Source organism: Streptopelia decaocto, assembly GCF_964273445.1.
Source record: "Streptopelia decaocto genome assembly, chromosome: 4".
In the NCBI taxonomy this organism is placed as follows: domain Eukaryota; kingdom Metazoa; phylum Chordata; class Aves; order Columbiformes; family Columbidae; genus Streptopelia; species Streptopelia decaocto.
Genome location: NC_138658.1, coordinates 40,304,201 through 40,328,113, shown reverse-complemented (window position 1 = coordinate 40,328,113; position 23,913 = coordinate 40,304,201). Strand labels below are relative to the sequence as shown.

The 23,913-nt window shown below is 36.1% G+C and overlaps 1 protein-coding gene across 2 annotated transcripts in view; it reads left to right on the top strand.

Moving 5' to 3' along the window:
- GLRA3 (glycine receptor alpha 3) overlaps positions 1 to 23,913 on the top strand; it is a gene marked incomplete at both ends in the record, with an annotated part of 80,892 nt that overhangs the window by 31,139 nt on the left and 25,840 nt on the right. For both annotated transcript variants that reach the window (XM_082051229.1, XM_082051228.1), the window contains 2 exons: positions 13,521 to 13,744; positions 15,488 to 15,570. In XM_082051229.1, coding sequence (XP_081907355.1) covers positions 13,521 to 13,744; positions 15,488 to 15,570 — 307 coding nt within the window. The remainder of the gene's footprint in view (positions 1 to 13,520; positions 13,745 to 15,487; positions 15,571 to 23,913) is intronic.

Below are 23,913 nucleotides of genomic sequence, written 5' to 3'. Positions count from 1 at the left end.
GTATTACAATGACGCAACAGCATGATGAAGCGGAGAGGGACAAGGAAGTGTTAGACAAAGGCAGCACAGCTGACTGCCATCTGTCTCACTGAGTTACAAGGTGTGGTGAGGTACCAACCACTCACAACAGCTGATTACGGGTACATAATGCATGTCGCTAGTGGGTGTTGAGGAGAAGAGGTGTTTTTGGGTGCCTATTAAGAATTAGATCAGTTAGAGCTGTGCATAAAAACACAAGGGTCAAAAATCCAATTTGTTGGTAGACTGTAAGAGATGGTGCAGCAGATGGATGAGTTGGGAGATGCTACACATAGAAAAGACTAGTACAGAAGATACTGCACCTAATGGTTATCAGGTACCAAATATCTGAATTTCCAAATCTGTGGGAATCTGGTTACCTCCTAGCACTGAAACTTATACAACAAGCCAGAAATGAGGAAAAATAATCTCACTGCATTTATCTGCTGGCCTGTGGGAAGCTTATGAGAATGATTGTACTAATCCATACCTTTTCCTAACCTTCTCTTTCTGTGTTGTAAGATGAGAATAGATTTGTATTCTTTCCTGGCATCTATACTGGAGTTTTTTTCTCAGGAAATAACTCCAGCCTTTTGGGCTCCATTTATGACTCCGAAAAAGTAAAGCAGATGTCAATTTTTCCTTTTTTATTCTTTTGATGATTTATAAATGATTCACCAAAAAAAAAATTATAAACAGTGTTTGGATTGGATCATTCCAGAAGTAAATTCCAGGAATTTGGGCAGCAAATGGGCTTTGTAACTGAAGAACATAGTTTTGGCTATTATGATTGGTTTAGCTTTGGACTAGCAAAAATAGCTTATTAAATTGATTTTTAAAAATCATAAGAAGCTTTGCCTTTGCTGGAGCTGACGGCCTTTGCAGAAGCCTGCGGCAGGCTTCTTCTTCTGTCCCCTTAAGCCTTTGCTTCCAAAAAATATTGAAATAAATTATGCACCACATCCACAACAATTAATCCAGTTTACAAATCAGAACAACTGAAATGGGAAGTTTAATATTTCATTGTGCAAACCTTCTGCTGTATTATGTTCCTAGATTCTGCTTTAAAGACATATGTTTTTGCAAAAAGACCACACTTTTATTCTGTTTTGCCTTGCAATTCTGCTTTATAATCATATTCAACACCTCTTCTAACTCTGCCTAAAACCCAAATGGCTTCTTTAGATGCCAGCCCTTATTAAAAGTTCTTGCAGAATCTTTTATCTCCTTATTCCAAGGGAGATTTAACCTTTAGCCAAATTTTTTATGTCCTGTGTTTACCTACACCCATCTGATGTTGTCCTGGAAAAGGTGACAAGGAGTTCACATCTCCTATTACCACTTACCTATGCTTCCTTCCTTTTATTCTTCTTTCTCTGACTGGTCTTTTTCACTTAAAGGAAAAGCCATGACTTACACAGCATTGTGAAAGCCTATGGCATTCCACCATTCCCTCCAGCATTTTCTTTCTTTCTTTACATTTTTAAATTAGTCTTTTCAACTTGTTTGAATAGCAGCCATCAGGTCCATATCCTGCTATAGCAATTACAGCTTTACCTAGAAAAAGCTGTGACAATAACTAAATTGCAAGCGGAGATCTACTCAGTCACTATTGTAGAAAATCTGAGGATCTGTGAAAATAAGATTGTGACATCACTACATATCTCTGTTCACATTGTATGAGGCATGCTGTTCATAAAGTTTTATATGTTGTTGCAATCATACAATATTCTCGCCATCTAGGTTATGATCATGTATCCGTCATGATATTTCTTTAATTAATAAGGACACAGATACCCATGTAAAGACATTGTATTAAAAAAAAAAAAAAAAAAGACTAGGCCAAAACAAATAATTTTTCAAGTATCTTTCATGTAGCTACCTGATGATGCATATTTAAGCAATAGAAATTAATCTCATCATAATACATGGGGATTTTGTCCTCAACTCTCATTAATGTTCGTAGGAGGTAAGTCCATAAATTTCCATCTATCACCGTAAGAATACAGCCTTTCTCCTTCATTTTTGCAGGAACCTGCAATTTACTAACACTTCATTTACAGGAACAAAAGCTATAGTTGACTTCAGAATAACTGTAAAATTAACCTGGATCAAGTAAAAGAAGGATTTTCAGATTGTCTTTGTTCCTAATTCTGCTCTCAAATCTGGTAAATATGTGCTGGAAAAGCTGTCCAGTGCAGACGTTTTACATGAAGCATGAACCTGGAAATCATTTCCTTGAATAAATTTGAGTTATTTTGGCATCATTTAAAAACCCAGTTCTTCTCTCATGGCTTCATTCTATTCGGAATACTTGATACTTCATGCACTCTGGGTGTGGATTTTTAACTACAATAGCCAAAGTAATCACTCTGTATGGAAGGGTTGTATACTCAGATTTTAGTACATCCTGTGCACACTGCAAACACATATCCTTAATCATTTTCAAAAAAAATGGCAAATATTTTATAACACTTTAAAATTATAAAGTAAAATCATACAATTTATTAAAAGAATGTGCAAGAATATTTTCTACATAGGCTATTTTTTTTCTCCAAAGAGAATACATATCATACTATCAAATGTGGTTGCTAACAGCTGGTGGAACAAGAGGTATTACAAGACTTTGATTCAGGCATGATTGTTCTTTAAAAGCCAATACAATCACAGCAAAGTGTGTGCTGATATGCATTTTTCACTGACCTGCACTTCCCTGTGTCATTACCGGCATCACAACAATGGTGCCAGATCTCCCCTCCCCTTTTCCTTTCCTCCCCCTCCCTCTGCCAAATCCTTCCAGATTCTAATGCAAATTTACACAACAGTAAAATTCAGTATCTCTGAGACAGTTATTCTTCAACAGCACAAAGTAACCTTTATGATTTCAGAATCTGTCTTGCTTCTCACGTAGAACTCAGCAGGCCCAGCCATCCCCAACAGCACAGAAATTGGGTTCTGGACCTTCCCTCACTCCCAAAGCACTTTCCTTTGTTCCTTCAGCTAGTTAAACATCTCAGCCAGGAAGTGCTACCCTGTCATCTAGATTCACCAGACAGGTGTCTCTAGACAAAGATCTACAGATTGTCACCTTCCTCCTCCTCTCCAAACTGCAGGTAATCCCAGCTCACAGCCTTCTTTGCTCCCCTGCTTCCACTGTTTCAGCTTGCAGAAGGTTTTGCTTTCTCAACAACTTCATTCATGGCTTTCAACACAAGGAAGCCAACAAAAATCAGCTCCACTAGCTACAGCCTTCTCCACAGTTTGGAAAGTTCCCAGCTTGCACGCCTCTACAAAACATTACCAAACCCTAAGAGCAAATTTAATCCCATATCTTTCTTTCCCAGAATAAAACAATCAACTGCCTTCTCAAGGCATTTCTTGTCAGAGATTGTGTGTAGGATCTCTCAAAATCTTCTTTCTAGTTGTATCTTTTTTAATAGATTTAAATTGAATGCGTTTTAGCTACTTTACTGCTAGTAGGATTGAAGGGATAGAACACTGAAAATTTAATGTTTCTAGTCAGTCTTTATTAGTTCTCTGTTTTGCAATATGTTTTTCCTTATTTTTGTGGACATTATGAAACTGGCTAAACTACAGTTTCCAAAAACTGAATATATAAACTAAAAAATTTGCATGCCTTTATAGAATGTATGCTTTATTTATTTATTTATTTATTTGCAGACTTTGCAAAAATATATGTTTATACTCCACACTGGTTAAGTCTTTCATCCATTTTTTATAATTTTACTGCAATTTTAAAATATTTATACTAGACCTGACAGTGTGACAGAGCTGTTTCCCAGTTTAACAAAATGTAGGGAAAATGTTTCAGATTTGTGCCTCTGACTACTGTTCTGGTATGACTGTAGTATGACAAACCACTGTATTTGAGATCTATCAAAACAAGGTTAGGATTGACTTTTCAATGAGTAACCTCTCCTTCCACTTCATCATGGATGTAGTGGAAGCCCAGGAACTTGACCTTTCTTCTTTCTCCTTTGACACTCATCTAGACCCACATGAACTGGTCTATAAAATGAATTTATTCATGAAAGAAGTAGGTTAGCAAATGGATACTGAATGGAGTTTGTGCCTGTTCAATTTTTGTTTCATTGCCTGAGTGCATTTAGTTTATTTAGAGATGGCCTTAGCAATCCCTAAGAGTCCCTGGGTTATATAGGCTGGTAGACATAGCATAGGATTGCAGGAGACGTGCATCTTTTTTGAACCAGCAGCCAAAAGGCAGAATATCTCATGGCTTTTCAAATGCCACTAGATGTGTTTGGGTAGACAAAGAAATTGTTCTTTTTCTCCTCAATACTGGTACAGTTTGAGTCAACATTAACTTTTATTTGTTGCCATTGCATCAGTGTAGAACTTCTAAAACAACATTATTTTCCTGGCAGACTTGGTGCCCTTCATGCCTATCAATAGATTTAAAGACAAATAATATCTAATCAAGTTTGTCTAAAGTTAGAGAAACATCTCTTCCCACAGCCAATTTTAGAAGGTCTTCAAGCTGCTGAAGATAGCAGGCCCTACTTCTGAACTTGAGCTAGTTCAGCTTTACCTTTTATTTTACCCTATTTACTATATTCTAGACAATGCCATGTTTACCTACAAACACAAGAAAAGCTGCAGGGAAAGTTAGTATGGACATCCCATATTCCTATTTGATCTAATTAGGTTATATTTCCCTGAGGACAAGAAACAGAGGATAATTTCAAATACATGTTTTCAATAAAGGTTTCTACTACTAGCCCGTTCACTCACTCATTGAAAGCAGTCATATTCTAAGTGCTAACATGTAAAATGTATTAATAACAATGTGGAATATATAGAAGAAATATAGAGAAAAATTAATAGGAACAAATGAATAATCTCAGGAAAACTCAACTTTTCAACTTAGCAAGAAATCCTTTCTGTTGTTAGAGCAAAAGCATCTTCAGGGACACATCATTTGTCTGCAGAAAAAAAAAAAAAAAACAACAGAATCTTTTGTCAACTGAGAACATGGCAAAGATCAACAAAGACAGAGGCTTAGTGCATGATGATTGTTCATGTAATTGTCATGTCCATTTTAATCTAATCCCTTATACTACTGCTTGAAAGTGCAAACATTTTAAAAGCCCCTGGGCTAAAGCTTAAAAAAGCAATTACATCGAACACGTTGCAAAAATGTGATTTCAGTGTAAGGCATTAGAAGTTGGGAACACACAACTCCCATTAACAATGGAAGTAGCATATTCAATTTGCGATTAATAAATATTCCAGGACATGCAGAAAGAGCTGTGACAAATGTTATTATACAGTATGTCAGTACTGTGTTTAATTATTTCTTAAGAGTAAACATCCTAGATATTAACTAGCTTTGGCTTTTGGTATGGCAATTATTTCTGAGCACAGAAACTAAAATCCAGCCATTGCTACTGACACTGAACCAGAAAAAAACTCAACAACAAAATTAACTAAACCTGTCCATTTTGCAATGTTTCCGTCCTAAAATCTACAGAAAATAAGTAGATTTTGTAGCATGTTGTAGAATTCAACACATTTTGAATGTTTTGTAATAAAGAGAAGGGAGCCAGAACCTAAAAGTCGGGCAGTCCTCACAGAAACTACTGACTATGTCATTTTAGCTAACGGTTGAATGACAACGACCGATAGCTCAGTACTAATAAACATCCTGTAAGTGACCCCATACTTTCAGTAAGGAAAAGACTGGAATAGTGACAGAACCATTCTCATCCTCCGAACCATTAGCAGTGATGGTGAATGAGATATTACCCAACCCAGAAGAAAGCAAATGACATTCATCTGTCCCAGGCCAAGTGTTAACAGAGACCATACTACTTCAGAATTCAAGGTTATGAAGGCAGGTGATACACCTAGGAAGAGCACTGGGTGCACAGATAGTGTATATACTTATTTGCTGAACTCTGATTTTTGATTTTGTAAGGGAATCTGAGACACTTGATATTACAGGTAGCAGTTTTGAAGTCCTAATTCTAGCTAGTTCTTTGCTAAGGAAGCTCTAGTGCTATTGACTTCAATATGAGTATTGCTGGGCGGTTATTGGAGACAAACTCTGCAAAGGAATTGGGCAACACTTAACACTTTGACAAAACTATTCACAGGACATCCACCTGGATACTTAGTAGTTCAGAAATGTAAGAAAAATGAACAAAAACAAACAGAACCACAAAACAGACAAACAAAAAGACCAGAAAGATTAAAATATTAATGAACACCTTAAAATCTGCTTTTATATATCCATGGAGAAAGAAAGAGAGAGCTCTTCATCCAAAACCCATCAACAATCTTTTCTGAATAGCTCAAGTAATTTCCTAAAGCTTCCCGAGTTCAAAGGCAAGTTAGCCCTCATCCAAATCCCCAAGCCATCTGGCCTGTCCTACTTAATGGAGGGGTGAGAGCACCCACCATTTTCAGACTAGGATTAGAGCTTTTTTTATCCAGGAACAAAACAGGCCTTACTGCTCATCCTCAGCCTGCAAGGGCTCAAATCTAGAGATCCTAATCACCAACTATGCACTTAGCCAACTAACTTAAGGCAGGACTAGACAGGAAAGTTTTCTGTGTCTTTGTGTACGGAAGTGTATACTTGCCCTTATACAGCAAAATTGCAAAAGTCACAGGTCTAGAAAGAAAAATTGCAAGAGTAAAGCATTCCCCTAAGGCACGTCAATGAACACATTCCTTTCTGAAGGAGGAATCCTGTGGTTCTGAAAAATTCATGAAATCTCTTCTTACTACCAAAATCAGTTCTGGAAAGAGAACTTCCACCTATGGGATTATCCAGAGACAAATCATCAGGAAGGATTCTGTGAGTCAGACAAACTCTTTATCATAATCAACAGGGTATATACATTCCTTCTTTTAATGAATACCCTACAGCTATTCAGTACAGAAAAACATGTTCTTAGGGATGTTTGGCATTAGTCAAATCTTGTTACTCTGACACAGATTTGATGTGTCAATTAAAGTTAAGTACTCAGCGATAAATTTAAATCACAGTTAATTTCTCTTTAACTGCTATGATAAATCTTGTACAGATTAATGAGTTACAGTTGATGATGGAGCATGGAATCTGTTGCAATTTTTTTTCACTCATTAATTGAACTGCCATACAACATAGATATATGCACTACCGTTGCCACAGTTGAGACCTGTAATAATGTAAAGATATAATAAATAAGAGTCCACTTATTTGCAATAATAAATCATGCCAGTGAAAAGATCGATGTTTATTAGCATGATAAAAAAAGGTTGAGACATTTCAGTCCAGCCTAAATTTATTGATAATTAAGGCTGTTCTTCTCCTTAGATTTAAAATGTGTTCTCCCTCTAATATTTACCCTTTGATAAATTTACAGACAGCAATCAAATCATCAATCAAGTCATAATACAAGTTCTTTGTATTACTGGTTTAAAGAAATCAAACTCTTCTTGTCTCCTGTCACAGAACTGGCTATCTTATCCAGTCCTCTATGATCCATTTCTGCACCATTTTCTACATGTTCTTATTCTGAACATGCATGACTACAGACGAGGCCTCACCATAAATAATCTCAGTAATTATAGAATTCCAGCTATTAAGCATGAGGAAATACAGGGGAATCCTTCAGATTACACAAACTATATTTACATTTCTCAAATGTCAGTGTGAATTTCAAGGTCCTTCTACTTTGATTTTGCATTGACATTGGTAACCTGCATGGAAAATGTGTTACCAATTTGAAGGGCTTACTTAAATTTAAACACATGTTTCTATACTAGGGAAATTTCATCAAAGGTATATTGAAATCATTAGTTGAACAGGTTTCGGTCCAGTCTGAAATCTTCAGATAGGCAAAGAAAAGCTAAGGAAACCCCATCAGTTTACTCACAGTAAATATGTTACCTGAAGTGCAGCCGTAATGCTTACTGCTAGTGAACAAATTAAAAGAAGCTATTAAGATGATATTACCCTAAAGTACTAACATGCCCTAAAGTACTAACATGCCACAGGGCATCTTGACTAATTATACTAATCAAGTCAGCATCAAAAAGCATATCAAGTTGCATGTTTTTCAGAGACTGAGATAGCAACTTTAGAAAATCTCACCAGTAAAAATTAAACGTATTAATATGTTCTGTAACATAGTAGCTTTTCATACATCAGTGAGAATGAGAGAGCAAATTTGAGAAGACCACTATGACAAACAATCTGTATCCATCAAGTCCCCACATTTTACTGCCTTTGTACCACTATAACAAAACCCCAAGTCATCCTTCACTTTTTGTGAAATTTTCTAACTAAAAAATAAATAATTCTGGCTATGATAAACTAAGAAATAATAGGTTGCAAGGGGAAAACTCATCTTAGAAACTGCAAAATAAAACTGTTAGTATTCTGTACTATTCTGGATTTTACAGCACTCATCTGGTTCACAAAACAACCATTTTCTGCTTAGTTTTCAATTTTATCTTCCAGTTGTGGAGTTAGTTTTAAGTTTAACTTTTATTTTCCACAGTACTACATTAAAATTAAAATATAAAAGGTAAAATTGCTAAGGGCTTTTAATTAGCCTTTTGCAAGCAACCTATTTAACAAATTGCACCAAGATTAAGAAGTCAAAGTATTTTGAAGACAAAATGTGTAAGGCAAATGTAATATTCTGTAGAATAAAAGCCAAGGATATTTTTCATTTACCCAAGAAACAGAATAGAAAAGGTATTGAAATATGCTTTACAGCATTCCTTTTTAGGTTGACTTACCAAGGATGTTATGATGAAATATGAAACTACTAATGCTATTCCACTAGCACCTGAATACCTGATAACTCAGCACCTGACAATATTCTTCTTTTTTTCCTTTTTTTTTTTTTTGGTTGCAGGGGGAGGGGAGGCATGGATGGAGGGAGAGGCAGGAATGGTAAGACACACTTAGAAGGAGAGAGAAGAATGATAAGACACACTTAACTGTACAACCAAATACTCTAGTTCCCTATGTGGTGATAACAAATTCAATGAAATAAACAGCCCGCTATAGTTACAAAATTATAATTAATGTGAAGTGGCTCTTCAAGACATGGGTGAATTTTTTAGGCCGGGATTCCCTTGGGTCTTATTCTTCGTGATAGGTATACCTCTCCCTTATAACGCCTGCTGAAATTATTTAAATTGTTCCCTCTTCTCCCAAGTTCTGCCTTCCTTTTGCTGCAGGTCCCCCTGTTAATTTTCATTCCTCACTTCAGCCTTCACATAAGTGGGTCTGCCCAGTACATCCATGATAAATTTCTAGGTACAGAAGATCATATTCAGCTTTCACTACAAGAAAGTAAATTCCAGTCCATGCCTTTGTCTGCCAAAAACTTTTCCAGTATTACGTGCAATGGAGCTGTTACCAACAGCCGTAGAAACCTGAAAAGGGAGAAATCTTACCATTGGGAGGCTGATAGTCTGTGCATGCATAGAATCTACAAATATGGGGCTTTGCTCTTGACTGGTTTTTAAGCACTTACAACGTATGAAGTTACTAACATTAGTAAAAACATGTTCAAACAACTCTGCATTTTTCCTTCAGTTTATTGGAAACTTAATGAACAAAATCTTTTTTCTATATACTTTAGTAAATGCATCTGCTTTTTGTGCTATTTTTTGTGACTTCACCAGAAGTCAATACAGATCTTTAATGGACATGAATAAAAATTGCCATAGTTATCAGTTTAAAATAAATTTCTTCACAAGAACAATATTTCTCATGGTGCCTTTGAATTTAGTCTTAGCAATATTCTTGGAAAGTCCATAAGCTTTCCATATTAAAATTCTACAGTGAGCTAGAACAAATAAAGCAAGACTTATTTGACTACATTATGCAAAAGACAAATCTAGATTTCACTCAGATATATTAGTCACAATTATAGTAGTATTTGGAACTGTAAAAGGTAGAGCTCTGGAAGATTATTCATTTGTGAATAAAAAAATTGATTATTTGGTTCAAATAGCAGCATTCATAAATTATGAGAGCAGGTGATAGACAATGTTGAAATGAAGGGCATATTTTGGAAATTTTCTTTTATACATCTCTCAAATCTAGAAGGATTCCACATACAGTGCCTATTAAAAATGCATTAAATAAACCAGTGAGAGTCAGGTAGTTAATACCTTGAGGATTTGTGTCAGAGTTTCCATAAGGCATTCTAGCTATATTCTGTAATCTATGGGAATATAGCTCTATCTGTATCAGTATAATGAAGAAGAAATCAAAATATTCTGTAAGAATTTTAGATTTCTCTGTGTGCTTGAAATTGCTAATCAAAATGTTAGTACTGGAGTCCATAATGGCCTCAGCATAGATAGCAAAGAGAAATTACCTGATTTCCTAGTTTTGATTTTATTGAGCCCTATGAAGCAGATGAACAATATCCTGACCCTCTAAGAAAGTCCACCCTGTGGCTTAGGGTTTCAAAGGACAGTGAAGCAAGTGTAGACCCGTAAATCAGTCTCATTCTGTAGAACCAGAGCACAGCAGCGCTTCAGACCATGGCAGCCTTGAGGTTATGGAACTGGCTGTGGAAGTCACCACAACTTAAAGGATGATTTCTCTCTCCTTTCAAGGAAACTCCCCAGTACAGAGTTATCTGAATTGGGAGTCACCCCTCAAGGCAAGTAGCACATGAGAATAGTAATTCTCTTGTAGGAAATCAATTATTTAAAATCCCAGTTCTGGCAGTTTAATTATCAAACAACCCTACTTGTTTAAAGCAGTTAAGCCTTATGCTCACGATGTGTAATCATAAACTGAGACACTTAATACTTGTCTTTCATACAATAGCAGTCAAATGTATCCCTTTCCTTTTGATAGATTAGGATTTTTTTCTGTGAGTAATGACAGCCAAATTAAGTCAGACTTTTCAGGGGAGAGAACAGTGAAAAACAGCTTCAATTGCTTCAATGAAAAATTTAACTGAAGCTGGAAACAATTTAAACCAATAAGTTTAGGCAAACAGACATAGAGAATAGCTTAATGTAACCTAGAACACATTCCACCATTTGTCTTCCTCTAATTTCCATTTTCATTTCAATTTTCTGCTATGCATCTTTGACCTCTACTGTCTTATACACATGAGAAATCTCTTACTCCATAAGTAATCCCATTCATAAATTTAGCACATTCTACAGAGAAAAGTAAAATAAACAGACATACTTCAGCTTATATAAATTAAAAGGTAAAGCTTGGGTTTGGCCGAAGTGCAGATGAAGTCCTGAGAGTTGCAGTGCTCACACCTAGTGCCTCCGATTTAGGGTTAATGTTTCCTTCAACATGATGAGCCCACGTGCTGGGATAGGCAGTAGCACCTTCAACACTTCCATGTCCTGCTTCTTCCTGGCCATTTGATTTCATACAGGAAATTGGAAGAGGAACTGGTACTAGAAGATATTTGGGATATCATGTAAAGAAATAAAGGTATTTCAGGGACCATTATGTCTTTTTGCTGCATGGAAGACACCAAAAGCTCAGTTCTATGAACACCGAGGCACAAGCTTGTCTAAGGGTTTTGGCTTACTGGAGGGGAAAGAAAAAGAAACTTGTTTCTACACCTATAAAGTAGACAGCCCTGGCTCTGGTTTCATCACACCATAGTGCTAATTACCAAAAACACCAACAGCTTCTCTTAAGAACTTTTTATGGCTCTTAAGGCTGTCACTAGCCATGATGGAAACTAAGAAAAATTTCTTTCAGTCCTTTTCTGAAGGCAGGGTTAACAAACTAATTACTATAAAACAAACAAACAAAAAACACAAGCAAACATAAAAGAAATGGTTAACAAATTCTACACTTTTCCCACCTGGCATTTAATGTTGTATGCTTCAGTTTGGCCAGAGAGCCTCTTTCACATCTGCTGAAAACAACAATCTGAATTAATTTCATTCTCCAGGTGTAGTTTTCCACTAACTGGCTTTGTCTTGAAAATTTATAAGGTTATATGAATATATAATCCTCTGCTGGGACTGGTTTTTATATTATATGCAGTATTTTCTGATTATGAAGCAACAAATGCTTGGTAAGCAAGTTTTTAGCATCTTTGACCACCTTTAGTCAAGCTGAGTAATTAAATTGACCAAACCGGCAGTATGCTGAAGATGTAAAAAACTATTTCTCATGAATAAACATTGCATATTGAGGTTCCAGTTTTATTATATCATTCTGTTGGTATGATTCTCACAATTCTATGCGTACATGTTCCAAGTTTCATAAGACCAAATATTGATGTGACACTGGAATGTCAACAGTACCCACAATTTCTACACCAGTGGAGTTTTAGCTAGTAACTGCTACCCATAGTTATTGGCCAAATTGTATTGCTCAAGCCTTGAACTCTTCATTTCCCATTTTGACTCAAAAAGTTTTCTTTTTAAAATTAATTTTCAATGTCTTTTATTTTTAAATAAATATGTTATTTACTTCTATTACATTCAGAAGTGTCACATAAGCTCTGATAACCAGCTCTCATTTCCCCTCTGCACCTAACATGTTTTTGCTTCTATTTTATTTTTATCTTCTTCCACCAATGCAGTACTGCAAAGAATGAGAAAAACCTTATTATGACCAATAAAATATTGTCCCTATGTCCTTATGCTTGGTGTCTCAGTTCTCTCAGTTCTGTATATAATTTAATGAGATGCTAATATTCACTCTTATTTAAAACCAAATATTTTCATTGTTCAGAATGGTAAAGTTTTAATAAATTTTGCAGCTATAATACAACATACTCTCTGACAGAGTATCTGCAACTCCTAACTGACTTCCAGAAGTTTGAAGCACTCCACTCAGCTTTTTTATAAAAGAACCCTCGATTAAAACAGGACTGTCTGTAGGAATGAAGGCAACTCCACTTGTACCTAAGCTAATTTATCATAAGGATTTATAAGATCTCTACCATATTTGAACAGAGAAGGAACATGTGTCCTCCTTCGACAGCTGTGTGGCAAGTTATTGCTCATACAATTTTCAATAGAGAACTGAGGCATGAAAATTCTAAGTAGTGGGTTGAAAATACTTAAGGATTAGAGAGATAAAAAAAATAAATTAATCGAGGCTCCCATACAGTGAGACAGATTCTCACTGCCTAAAAGAGGGAAGTAGGAACATTCCTGCCAGGAGTTGGGTAGAAAAAGGTAAATCCATAAAATTCTCTTTATGTTTTTCTCATTTTGATTTCAAGACAAAGCTGCTATAGGGGTAAAGTTATCTGGAGTTATATGAACTATACACAGAAGTTGGATTTCCTTAGCTTGGGATTTTTTCAATTGCCCTGAAATGCATCTTTATTCTTATCCATTGTGTCCCCACTAATACAAATAGGTATCATGCTGGCATTCAGCTAAGTAATTCTTTTGTCATCCACAGATGGACAGAGGATTACATGGCTAAGAAATGAAATAAAAGCTAAATCCCTATGCTTGATAAAGCTTTGCTTGTTTTCTCTTTCATTCAGGATTACCGAGTGAACATCTTTCTCCGTCAGAATTGGAATGATCCACGCCTCGCATATAGTGAATATCCAGATGACTCTTTAGACTTAGATCCATCCATGCTGGATTCAATTTGGAAACCTGATTTGTTCTTTGCAAATGAAAAAGGTGCCAACTTTCATGAAGTCACAACAGATAATAAGCTGCTGAGAATTTTCAAAAATGGAAATGTACTTTATTCCATCAGGTGAGTCACTAATTAAACTATTTTTTTTTCAGATAAAAGCTCAAAGTATGCCTAAGAATTTCCCACAGATATCCTCAGTTGTTAGGCATACAGAATTATAACTAAAGTAGTTGTAAGTTTTGAATACAGGACTTTATCATAATTGCAGTCCACAGTTCATACTAAAATAGAAAGTGATCCCTCAATTAGGCACATATATAGTAAAAATAATAAGAAAAGTATATTTCCCATTTTAAAGTACAGCTACTGAGCCTAGAGTAACTAGGACATGTCCACAGCGCAAATAGCCCTGAAGTATTATAGTCTGAGCTGGCCCATGTACAAGTTTCACACACTGTAGCATCCAATGTGATGACAATCCAATGTTATTTCTTGTTCACCTTTTTGGATATTGCAGTTGCACTTCAACATGGAAACATGACCTGTTTAAGGAAGCATGAGATTTAAAGAATAGTTCACTAACTGCTGGAGATGGAGAGAAAAGTGGAAAGTAACTCTTGAAAAGGTTTAAGAAGCTGTAAGCAGAAATCCCATATAAGTGTTGACAGAATACAGTTATTCTACTTCTTTTCTCTTCTCCCCACTTTCATTTCATTAATACAGATATTAGTAGATGTTTTACCACTGTCTTCAAAAACCTGATCTAATGAGAGACACATTGGATATAAGTATATTAATGGCCCATTAGACATTTGGTATTAATCCAGTGACCTACTTGTGCAAAATGTTCTATTTTTTGAAATAAATATACCTCTTGCCCGCTTAGTGTTTTGCTTTGCATGCTTTTATGATACCACTTTAAATGGTAACATTTATGTATGAATGGTATACAGCCGTGCTTGCTGTCTACTGCCCACTTCCCTTTAGCCCCTAGACCAAACACAGGGGAATGGAAAAAGCCTTATGTGTAATGAATTGAACTCAAGGCACTCAGGTTTTTGGAAAACATTCTATCAACTAAACGGATAATTGAATATGGGACAAAATTATCACACAAGATATTTTCTAGCGAGAAGATAGGTGCAGTCATGACCCTGAATTATGAATGGATACATAAACTTGGCCAGTGAGGGAAAACATGTCCCTTTACCTCTAACATTCTTCTTTCTCATTAACTGAGAAGTATCGCTCTAAAGATAAGTTATTGTATTGATATAAAATGTAAAAATACCTCTTTTGTCTATAGTTTGCAAAGTATTTCACAGAAGTTTCAGGACTAACATGAAATACAGCTGCAGTTCAAAATTACAGGCATATTTCAGTCTACTATCAATATCATAAAATGTTATTTTAAACCTTTGTGTTGACAATTTAAGAACTGTATTTTAAGACAATAACACATAAATTACTTTGCCACCATGATTCGCAGCTGACATCTGTTATGAAGTTCTTGCAAATCTGGGTAAATTTTATGTCAAGGATTTGATATACTGTAACGGCACAATAATTCCACTGTAGCACAAAAAAGTATGGTGTTGTTGCATTCTTTTAGACTTCCTGTAGTTCGGCAACCCTACTGAAAAATGTGTTTTTCTGAAACTCTGTAATAATTATTTTCCCCATTGTCATATTAAGCTAAGCATGTGAAATGGGATCAGCTAATAGACATCACTTTCAAGAGCTTTCTAATAAATAATATATTTTCTTCTATTTCTAATGACTTCCAGTGTTTTCATGCATTCTTCCTGTGCAATTTTATGGCATTTTTTGGTATATTTTTAACATTTTTTTGTGTTCTTCCAGATTGACTTTAATACTGTCCTGTCCAATGGATCTCAAAAATTTTCCAATGGATGTGCAAACATGTATAATGCAGCTGGAAAGCTGTAAGTTTGAGTAATGTATTTTCCTATAAATACTCTTGTAGGGATTACAATAGCTATGAAGGAGGTAGAAAGACCCCATGGAGTGATACAAGAACAAATTTTCAAAAAAGAATCCTCTATTTTACCAAAAGAATCTGTGAAGTGTACATGATTTTCAAGGGAAGAGATTCTTCCTTACTTGTACTGAAATTCAGCAGTTTTCTGTAAATCTGAAGTTACTAAACTTACGTACTCAGGGCCAGTTTACCTTTATTCAAAATTTATGCACATGGGGATTCACCATTAAGACTTCCCTGTGTTCACATATACATGGGGACAGTAACATAGGAGCACATAAAGGAAACATGAGAATAATTTAAGGGATTTATGTGAATATCCTGAAATCGACAGCAACACTGTGTCCTTGAAAGCTGGAAATGAAATTATATATACTGAGTCCCTGTTCTTTAGATTCCTGCCCTAGCTCTTCAATAAGCCTACATATTACAGCTACATATCTGTAGTTTCTACCTAGAAGGGATTAGGGAAAGGGTTTACTGCAAGGAAGAACTGTAGAGGATTACACAGCATACATATATATATATATATATACACATATATATATATATCTGTATATGCCCACATACCTACATAGGGTACATCACTTACACAGCCCTCACCCCCTCAACTGGAGGAACTCCTTGGATCACTGGAACACCCCCCAGAAAATCATGGGAAGGGCTGTAGAGCCCTTGCATTATAAGAAGAAGTCGTCCATACAAGGTATCACCCAGTTTGGGATAAAATGTAAGTATGATCTGACCATGAACCATAAGACTGGTAAGGACCCTCGGGTTAAAATAATTTGTAGTAGCACAGATAGCTTGACATTGAAAACATGCAGCAAAACACAGAAAGAAAAAAAGACCTGATAGCTTTCTAGTGTAGAGGAGGTCTGACAGTTTGGCCAAACCTGGTGTTAACCTAGAAATTTCAATGGAAGAAGTGAAATTACAACTTCATAGGTTTAAAATAATCTATTAATAAAGCCCATTTGCATTATACTCAAATATCCTGAGGAGAGCAGAGAAGCTAAAACCAGCTTTGACAAGACAGGCTTTGCAGAATTATCTTTCAGTTAACAGCAACACTTTTTATGTGAAACAAATTAGCATTTGTTAACTCAACCCCTCATATACCATATTTATCCTCTCCCTTGATATCACACTTGGAACACAAAAGAGGATGGAAAGCATACAGCAGATGTGCCATTTCAAGGCACATGCACACAGACAAAAAGACAAAACCAAAGGTTCTGTCTGCTGCTATGATCTGAGATAACACAGGATGTGTGAGGAGGAAGGTACAGATATGCATCAAATTCTCATTTTCCTTGCAATATGAAGTATTTGGGAATTGTCTTTTCCCCTAAAAATGAGAGGACTTTGGAAAAGATTCCTACCAGAAAGGTCCTACTAATGTTGTGAATAACAAAAATGAAATAAAGACATTCTTTGAAAGATTCCATCAATCTGAAATTTGTGAAAACTAATGAAGGGAGAAACAGATAAAAATAAGTACCCATCTTCATATCAGATCTAGATTTATGGTTTTAGGATCAATAAGTAAAATATTTCAGAAAATATTTTTCTACATATATAATGTACATATTGGATTCTTTGAAATACATTATAGATCAGAAACAGAGCACACACAATTTGAGCATTTCTTGGGTTTTTTTTCTTCTTTTATGGGAACAGAGCAGTGCCTAAGAGAAATGAGAGGTAATTATCAGTCAATATGTCAGAACTGTTTGCTGTATGGATAATGGTATGTTTTTGCAAAAAATTGCAGGATAAGTATGAAATCCAGATCTATCTTTCATTACAATGGACAGATGGTAAATCTTACCAATAGCCTATGTCACCTGTATAATTAATGTGACTAAAGAAAAGGTTAATGTGTGGCTGTTGTATCAGGGTACATAGAGATGGCAGGTATATTCACTTTATACAACTATGTTTCAAACAGAAAGTACCATAGTGTTTGACCGAACCAGCAAAAGGCATAATTAAAAAAAAAAAATATATATATATAGTGTTTATAAAGTTATGAAATTTTTGCTTTAAAAACTTCATACAACATATTTTTCCTCTCTTTCAGCCCTTGTGAGGCCAGGTCACACAACAACTGAGCATTTCTGAAAAATAGGCATCTCTTTTTGTTTTATAGAAACCCTGCAGGAGCTCACAATTCCCACAAACTGCACCATAGGGAACCAACGCTTATTAGTTGAATAGCACTGTCGAGGTCCTACTGTATTTACCAGCAGAACATTTGTCACTGAAGTCTTGTTTTTAATCATTCAGTTCAGTGGGAGTAAATTCCCTGCTTCACATTCACATAGTAGAGAGAGACAATGTTCACAGAAGAAGAGCTGAACAAAATACCAATGAGTTCTTCACAGTCTTCTAGATACAGAGAAAGATCAAGTTTTATTTCATTAGCAAGTTACAAGTAATAAACCTTTCCCCATATCACTTTGTCTAGTTCTATTGTACCTGTAAATCCAGACACTGAAAAAATAAAGACTATGGGCAAAGTAGCTGGCCTGAGGCAGAAAATTTTGCGGCACGTGGGAGCTTTGCCTATACCAACATGTCTGATAGCAGAATAACCAGTTAGGTTTGCAAGAGCAAAGCAGCAAATTCCCTGAAATTACTTTGGGACAGATCCAAAGAAGATAGGCACAGCAGCACGATTTCCAAGCTCCTAGACCTCCAAGAGCAGGAATTCACCTGCCCACACGCTCTCTATTTATGAAGTACAGGAAGGGAAACAGACACCTTGGAAAAAGTTATGAAAAGTAACTACATGGTGGAAAGGAGAATAACTGGGTAAAAAACAAAACAGAACAAAGTTTTATATGAGTCTGAACTCCGGCCAGTCTCCAAGACTTAGAAAAAGGTGAGCAGAAACATTCAAATTCCAGAGTCTTTGGTAAGAATTGGGCATCCAGTTCTCCTTAAAATTAGAGAAGAAAAAGGAGGATGGGTGCATTTAGCATTTTCCCAGGCTTCATATCAAATCTCCTGAGGTAAGAACTGACATAACCCCGAGAGCCTGGATCCATCCAAGCATCTCTAATTTCTAGGCCACAGTGTCATACTCTCCTGTTGCTGTCTGGCTTACATTTTTTGGTTCAGAGTGAAACAACTTAAACGGAAGGATCAAAACACTAACCCTGGTGGTTATGCAATGTCCAGGGATGTAGAGGACATTGGGTTTCAAAACTGAGAACGCAGTCCTCTCATATCACAAGTAAATTATTTGATGATCAGGCTGTGTTATAAAATCCAAAGTGTTTGCAGAAGCAAAACAGCAGCAGCCATGCTTCCAGATGGTTCTTTTGAAAGTGATGGTCATTGCTGTTTTTCCCACTGAGTGCCCAGTTAGGTAGAATTTTGTATGATTATGAATTTACAAGGCCCATTTATCTCACAGTTTCCTTAAATTGTATCTAATCTTGCAAGCCTTGCTCCTTTATATGTCGTTAAACAAATTAGACTGTTTCTAACAAAACACTCATCTTTTTCTTTCTCATTTTACCACTAGGTTGCAAAGGAAGGATGAAAGTTATTTAAAAAGGACAATCGTAGGGTTCATCTCTGCTATAAAATAGTTATTTTGTTTAGTACTAGATAATTTCCTTCAATATTCATACTGTTGCTTCAGCACAGAAAGCTCTAAGAGGAAAAGTCATGTACAGCTTTTCTTCCCAAATGATGATTTTATTTTTAGCCAGCTCATGTAGTTTTTTTCAAGGTCAGTCTAAGCAGCTGGATTTGCCCCCAGTTAAAATACTTCACTTATGCTATGAAGTGTCTGAAAAATATTTAAGTGGAAATGTCTTCTATTTTTAAAGGATTTATTTTACCAAATGATTTCTCGGCAACTAGAATGAGATGCTTTTGTATCTTAGAAAAGAAGCAAATGAAAATGCACATATGAAATAATCCCTTCTATATTTCTATGCCTTGCACCAGTACAGCCTATAGGCATGTGAGATAATTTTAGTTTTATTCTGCTTGAATAAGATACAAAGAAATGTCAGCTAGATACATATTTATTTCCACAGCTTGTCTCTCAGGAAAGAAATGTTTTTCTTTCATATGCTAGAGCTCGTTGCCTCTGCCTTTTTTAAGTTGCAGTTTTATCTCACAATATTCCTTTATTCATATATTACAATTATAACTTTGTGACATTCAAAAGTCCTGAATTTTCGAAGAATAGTGAAAAGACTAACTCACTTACAAAAGAAATGTACTATGAAAAGCAACGTATGTAAGGGAGAAAGCACCTGATCACATAATTTTATTTTAATGCTTTTTGTCTCTCTTAATAAATTAAACAATGGCCTTTTTGTTTTTCCTTTTTGATTTCTGGAGGCTTCTTAGTCTGTCTAAGCAATCATCCTCCTGTCTTTTGGAGTTTTAGAGGAAATTCATGCCCTACTACGTGATGCAGTTACCTGAATAGTACAATTTCTTTCCTCCCAGTCTCTAAATTAGAGATTGTTCAAATGGAAAGTTCTGTAAGCAGTCGGCAGCAGCAGTACAGGCTACTGCTTTACAGAAAACTATGTGCGCATTATTCTTTTCCCACAATAGCACAAAGACAATAAGAACATAAGAAAGACAATAGAACTGGAGTGTACTTCTTATCTGCCAGGGAACCTCGGGTGTCTACATGAGTGACAGTAGTTACGGACACACAAGGTCAATACCTGCCTGTGCCTGAATGTCTGGGAACCAGAACTCTTCTCTACTTTCCATTCAGTAGCACAAAAGTTGTCAACAACTCATCCTATGGTTTCTACTCTGCAGACAGGTGACTCAGCTCACTGTGTGTATCTGAAGTGATACTCAACACACAGCTACAAAGAGCTAGATACTTGTGTCTTCAGCTCCCAACCAGTGCAGTATGGAAGGGCAGCAGTAACTATGCAACTGCTGCTGAAGCCATAGAAACTAATAAAAATGACAGTTATAGGCCTCAGCAGGAAATATTAGGCTTAAGAGATGTGGTAGAGGGCTAGGCCCAAAATGTTCTTCTTGTCTGAAATTCAGGCTAAGAAGGATAAATCTGTAACTCCCAAGGGATAGATTCCATCAGAGGGCAGACCCTTTGTAAGGGGCAGACCCTTTGCAAAGCAGCTCAGAAGTACGTAGAATAAAATCCTGCTTTCTTGGACCTCCAGCATAAATTTAGCCTTGAAATGCATCACAGCTGCTTTCCAAAGCTAATATTTTTAGTGCATAATGTGTATTAGAAGTATTTATTCTGACCTCAAGTGAAAACCAGATTTGTTAGCTCTGTCATACCTTCCCCCTGCTATGTTGCTTGGAATTCAGGGCACAATTCAAACCTCTGTCATTTTCTTCAGAACAGACATGTGCAGGCAGCCTGTCCTAGAGGAACACTGTTGGTATGCCTAACAGAAGAGTAGTGAAATTATTCTAGTCAACATGACTGTAGCCCATGCCTCAGCTGGATACGAAAAGAGCTGCTTGCTTTGCTGAATAAATCCATTATTATTGTTGGATCTGTACCTTACTAAACATTAAAGAAATGAGAATGGAATTCAGATAAATCATTAGGATTAAAAGAACTATAAAATAAATTTTGTAGTCAAATGAAACTCTCTTGTACAAAAATGTTATATATTCAGCTCAGTTGTTTCGTGCCATTCATATGTTTGTTTACCAAACAAGAGGAAAAGAATTAGGTCTTAATATGCCCGTAGGTATTGCAAAATGACACAAAGAAAGCATGGCCTGCTTGGAATAAAACAGAACACACAGAAATTTTACAATATATATTGGTATTCACCTGCATCGCAAGTTTTCCTAAAAATTTTATTCTTCATGGCTTTGAATGTTATTCTAAGGGTGGTTAAAAGGAAAGAACATCACAAATAAGACTGTCAGCAGTCTTGGAATTGCCCTTGAAATTGCCAGAACAAGTGTGGTTCAAAGCTGTGGAGTTTCTGAAGGTATAGGGGAATTACATGCCTTGAATATCAAACTGTTTTTCTGTAATGGTGTAGTCCTCAGACAGTCTGGAGAAGAGATGATAATACCTTCAAGACACTTCAATAACTCTTCAAAACAAATTTGTTGGATGCCCACTGTTTTGCCTATGACATTATGGGATTTTAATACCTACAGCTGACATTCAATTAGCTAAAATAAAATCTTCACACTCTTTGCATACATATATACAACTGATATAAATACATCGCTTCCAATAAGTTCCACAAAGTCATGTGGACTTACATGTGTTGAATGGAACCTTATTTGGTCAAGACAGACTTTCTTCCTATACTTTCAAAATCAGATGAGAGAAAATGTGCCATTTGTTATTAAGATTAATAATAGTGTTAAAAAAAAAAAAAACAAACCAGAGATGCAATTTACTTTCTTTTCTTCTGGAGACCTCATATGGGTGTTGATAACAACTTGTCAACACCATTTTTGAATATCTAAGATTTTCTGAGCAAGATGACCAAGACCAAGGGAAAAGTTTGGTTTTCTCTTTTGCAGACACTACAGTGGCTCTTGCTTTTTAGAAATATTTTAGCAGGATCACATTCTTTTTCCCTACAATTTTTCCAGAAACCTGTAATTGAATATGCTGAAAATGTTCACTCTAGCTAGACAATTTTCAGTGCTGTCTAAAGGCTAAAGTTAGTATGTCTACCTTGTTCACCTTTTGCCAAAGAGTTTTGTATAGATTAGGTCAATTAAATAGACTGTCACTACAGTTTCTTTTTATGGGATGCCCAGATATTCAAAACTCTACATCGGCTATTCCAGGCACAAGTCCTGACAGCCACTTGTCAACTAATGCCTTATCTTTTCCACCTCCTCCCTCCAGAAGTGTGACCATACATAGTTTTACCTTCTTTTTTTCACACCTATCATGAGCTCTGTGACAGACTGTTTTCTAAAGAAAAACTTCTGCAGGCTAAATCTAACTTTCACAATTGTTTTAGGCCCTCTACACTGCCAGCTAATTGTAAATTTTACTTAGTTTGTCTGTTCTTCATGTTCATCTCAGGAGGAGGTCTCAGTCTGCCAGTACATTCTTTACAAGCTAATTACCAGGAATGACTTCAGGCTCCTAAAAGTGAGTTGACTCTTTTCAAAGAGCTGTTTGCTGAGAGGCTACGGTGCCATGTGTACACACACAGTTCTGTAGTTTTCCTGAGAAATACTCCCTCTAGTAACCTTCTCCTGGTGTGATAGAGTTGTCATATAATCATCCACAATTTATCATCTGCTTTTGCATTACAGATGTGCAACCTCAGACTTTGGGTTAATAGAGATGGCATTAAGGTAACATAACCAGCCCTGTAACTGCTGAACATGGCTGTTCAACATAACTGTGCAACTTTTCTGTCCTTTCTTTCCAGTTCTATGATGACACCACTTAGATTTTGTATCTTTATAGAATTAAGTAAGAGCAAACACCTGGACAGTAGCCAGACAATAACAAATACATTGCAAACTGCACTTTACTTCAGCCACAGCACCTGATTTGTGTCCTATAATGCACACAATTTGGTATCTCTACTTCCTTTCTCAACCTTTTATCCATTAACACCCTGCAAACCCAAATCCTAGCACACTGCATTTCAGTGACAGAAGTCCTTACTAATGTACCTGATTTAGTTTAGGTTGGCCTGGTCCTGCAGACAACTAGACTACATGAAAGCATCCATTGCTTTCAACTCTTTCTGTAGTATAAAAGGGTAACTTTATCCACCAGCAATGAAAAAGCAAGTTGCACCTTCACATTCTAAGTAGACCAGTGACTGATTGTCCTTTTTTCAACACTAAAATGTAGTCACTAGGACTTTCTTCCATAACACTGTATTTCCCAAGCACAGGTAATAAAAATATTTGATAGCAATTTATAATAGTCACCAAACCGACCTCATAGTCAGAAAAGAAAAACTGTTTTTTAGTCAGATGCTGAATATACTGTTGAGCTGCAGGAAATGCAAGTAAGCAAGGGATATATATGTTCTGCTCACAAAGCAGCAGCAAGAGAAATAATATAGTAAGACTGAACAGGAAGGATTTATGAAGAATAGGAATAGTCATTATGTAGCACAAGTTTACCCTGGAAGGCAGGTGCTCTCAGAAATAGATTCACAGTTTTTTCTTCCAGACACACAGACTTGGACTCCTTTCAGGTGTGCACACCACATTCCCTATGGAAAGTAGAACACAAGGAAAGCAAGGCACAGAGGGAAAACATCTCTGCCTTTTCTCAGCTAATTAGTTGCTAATTTTG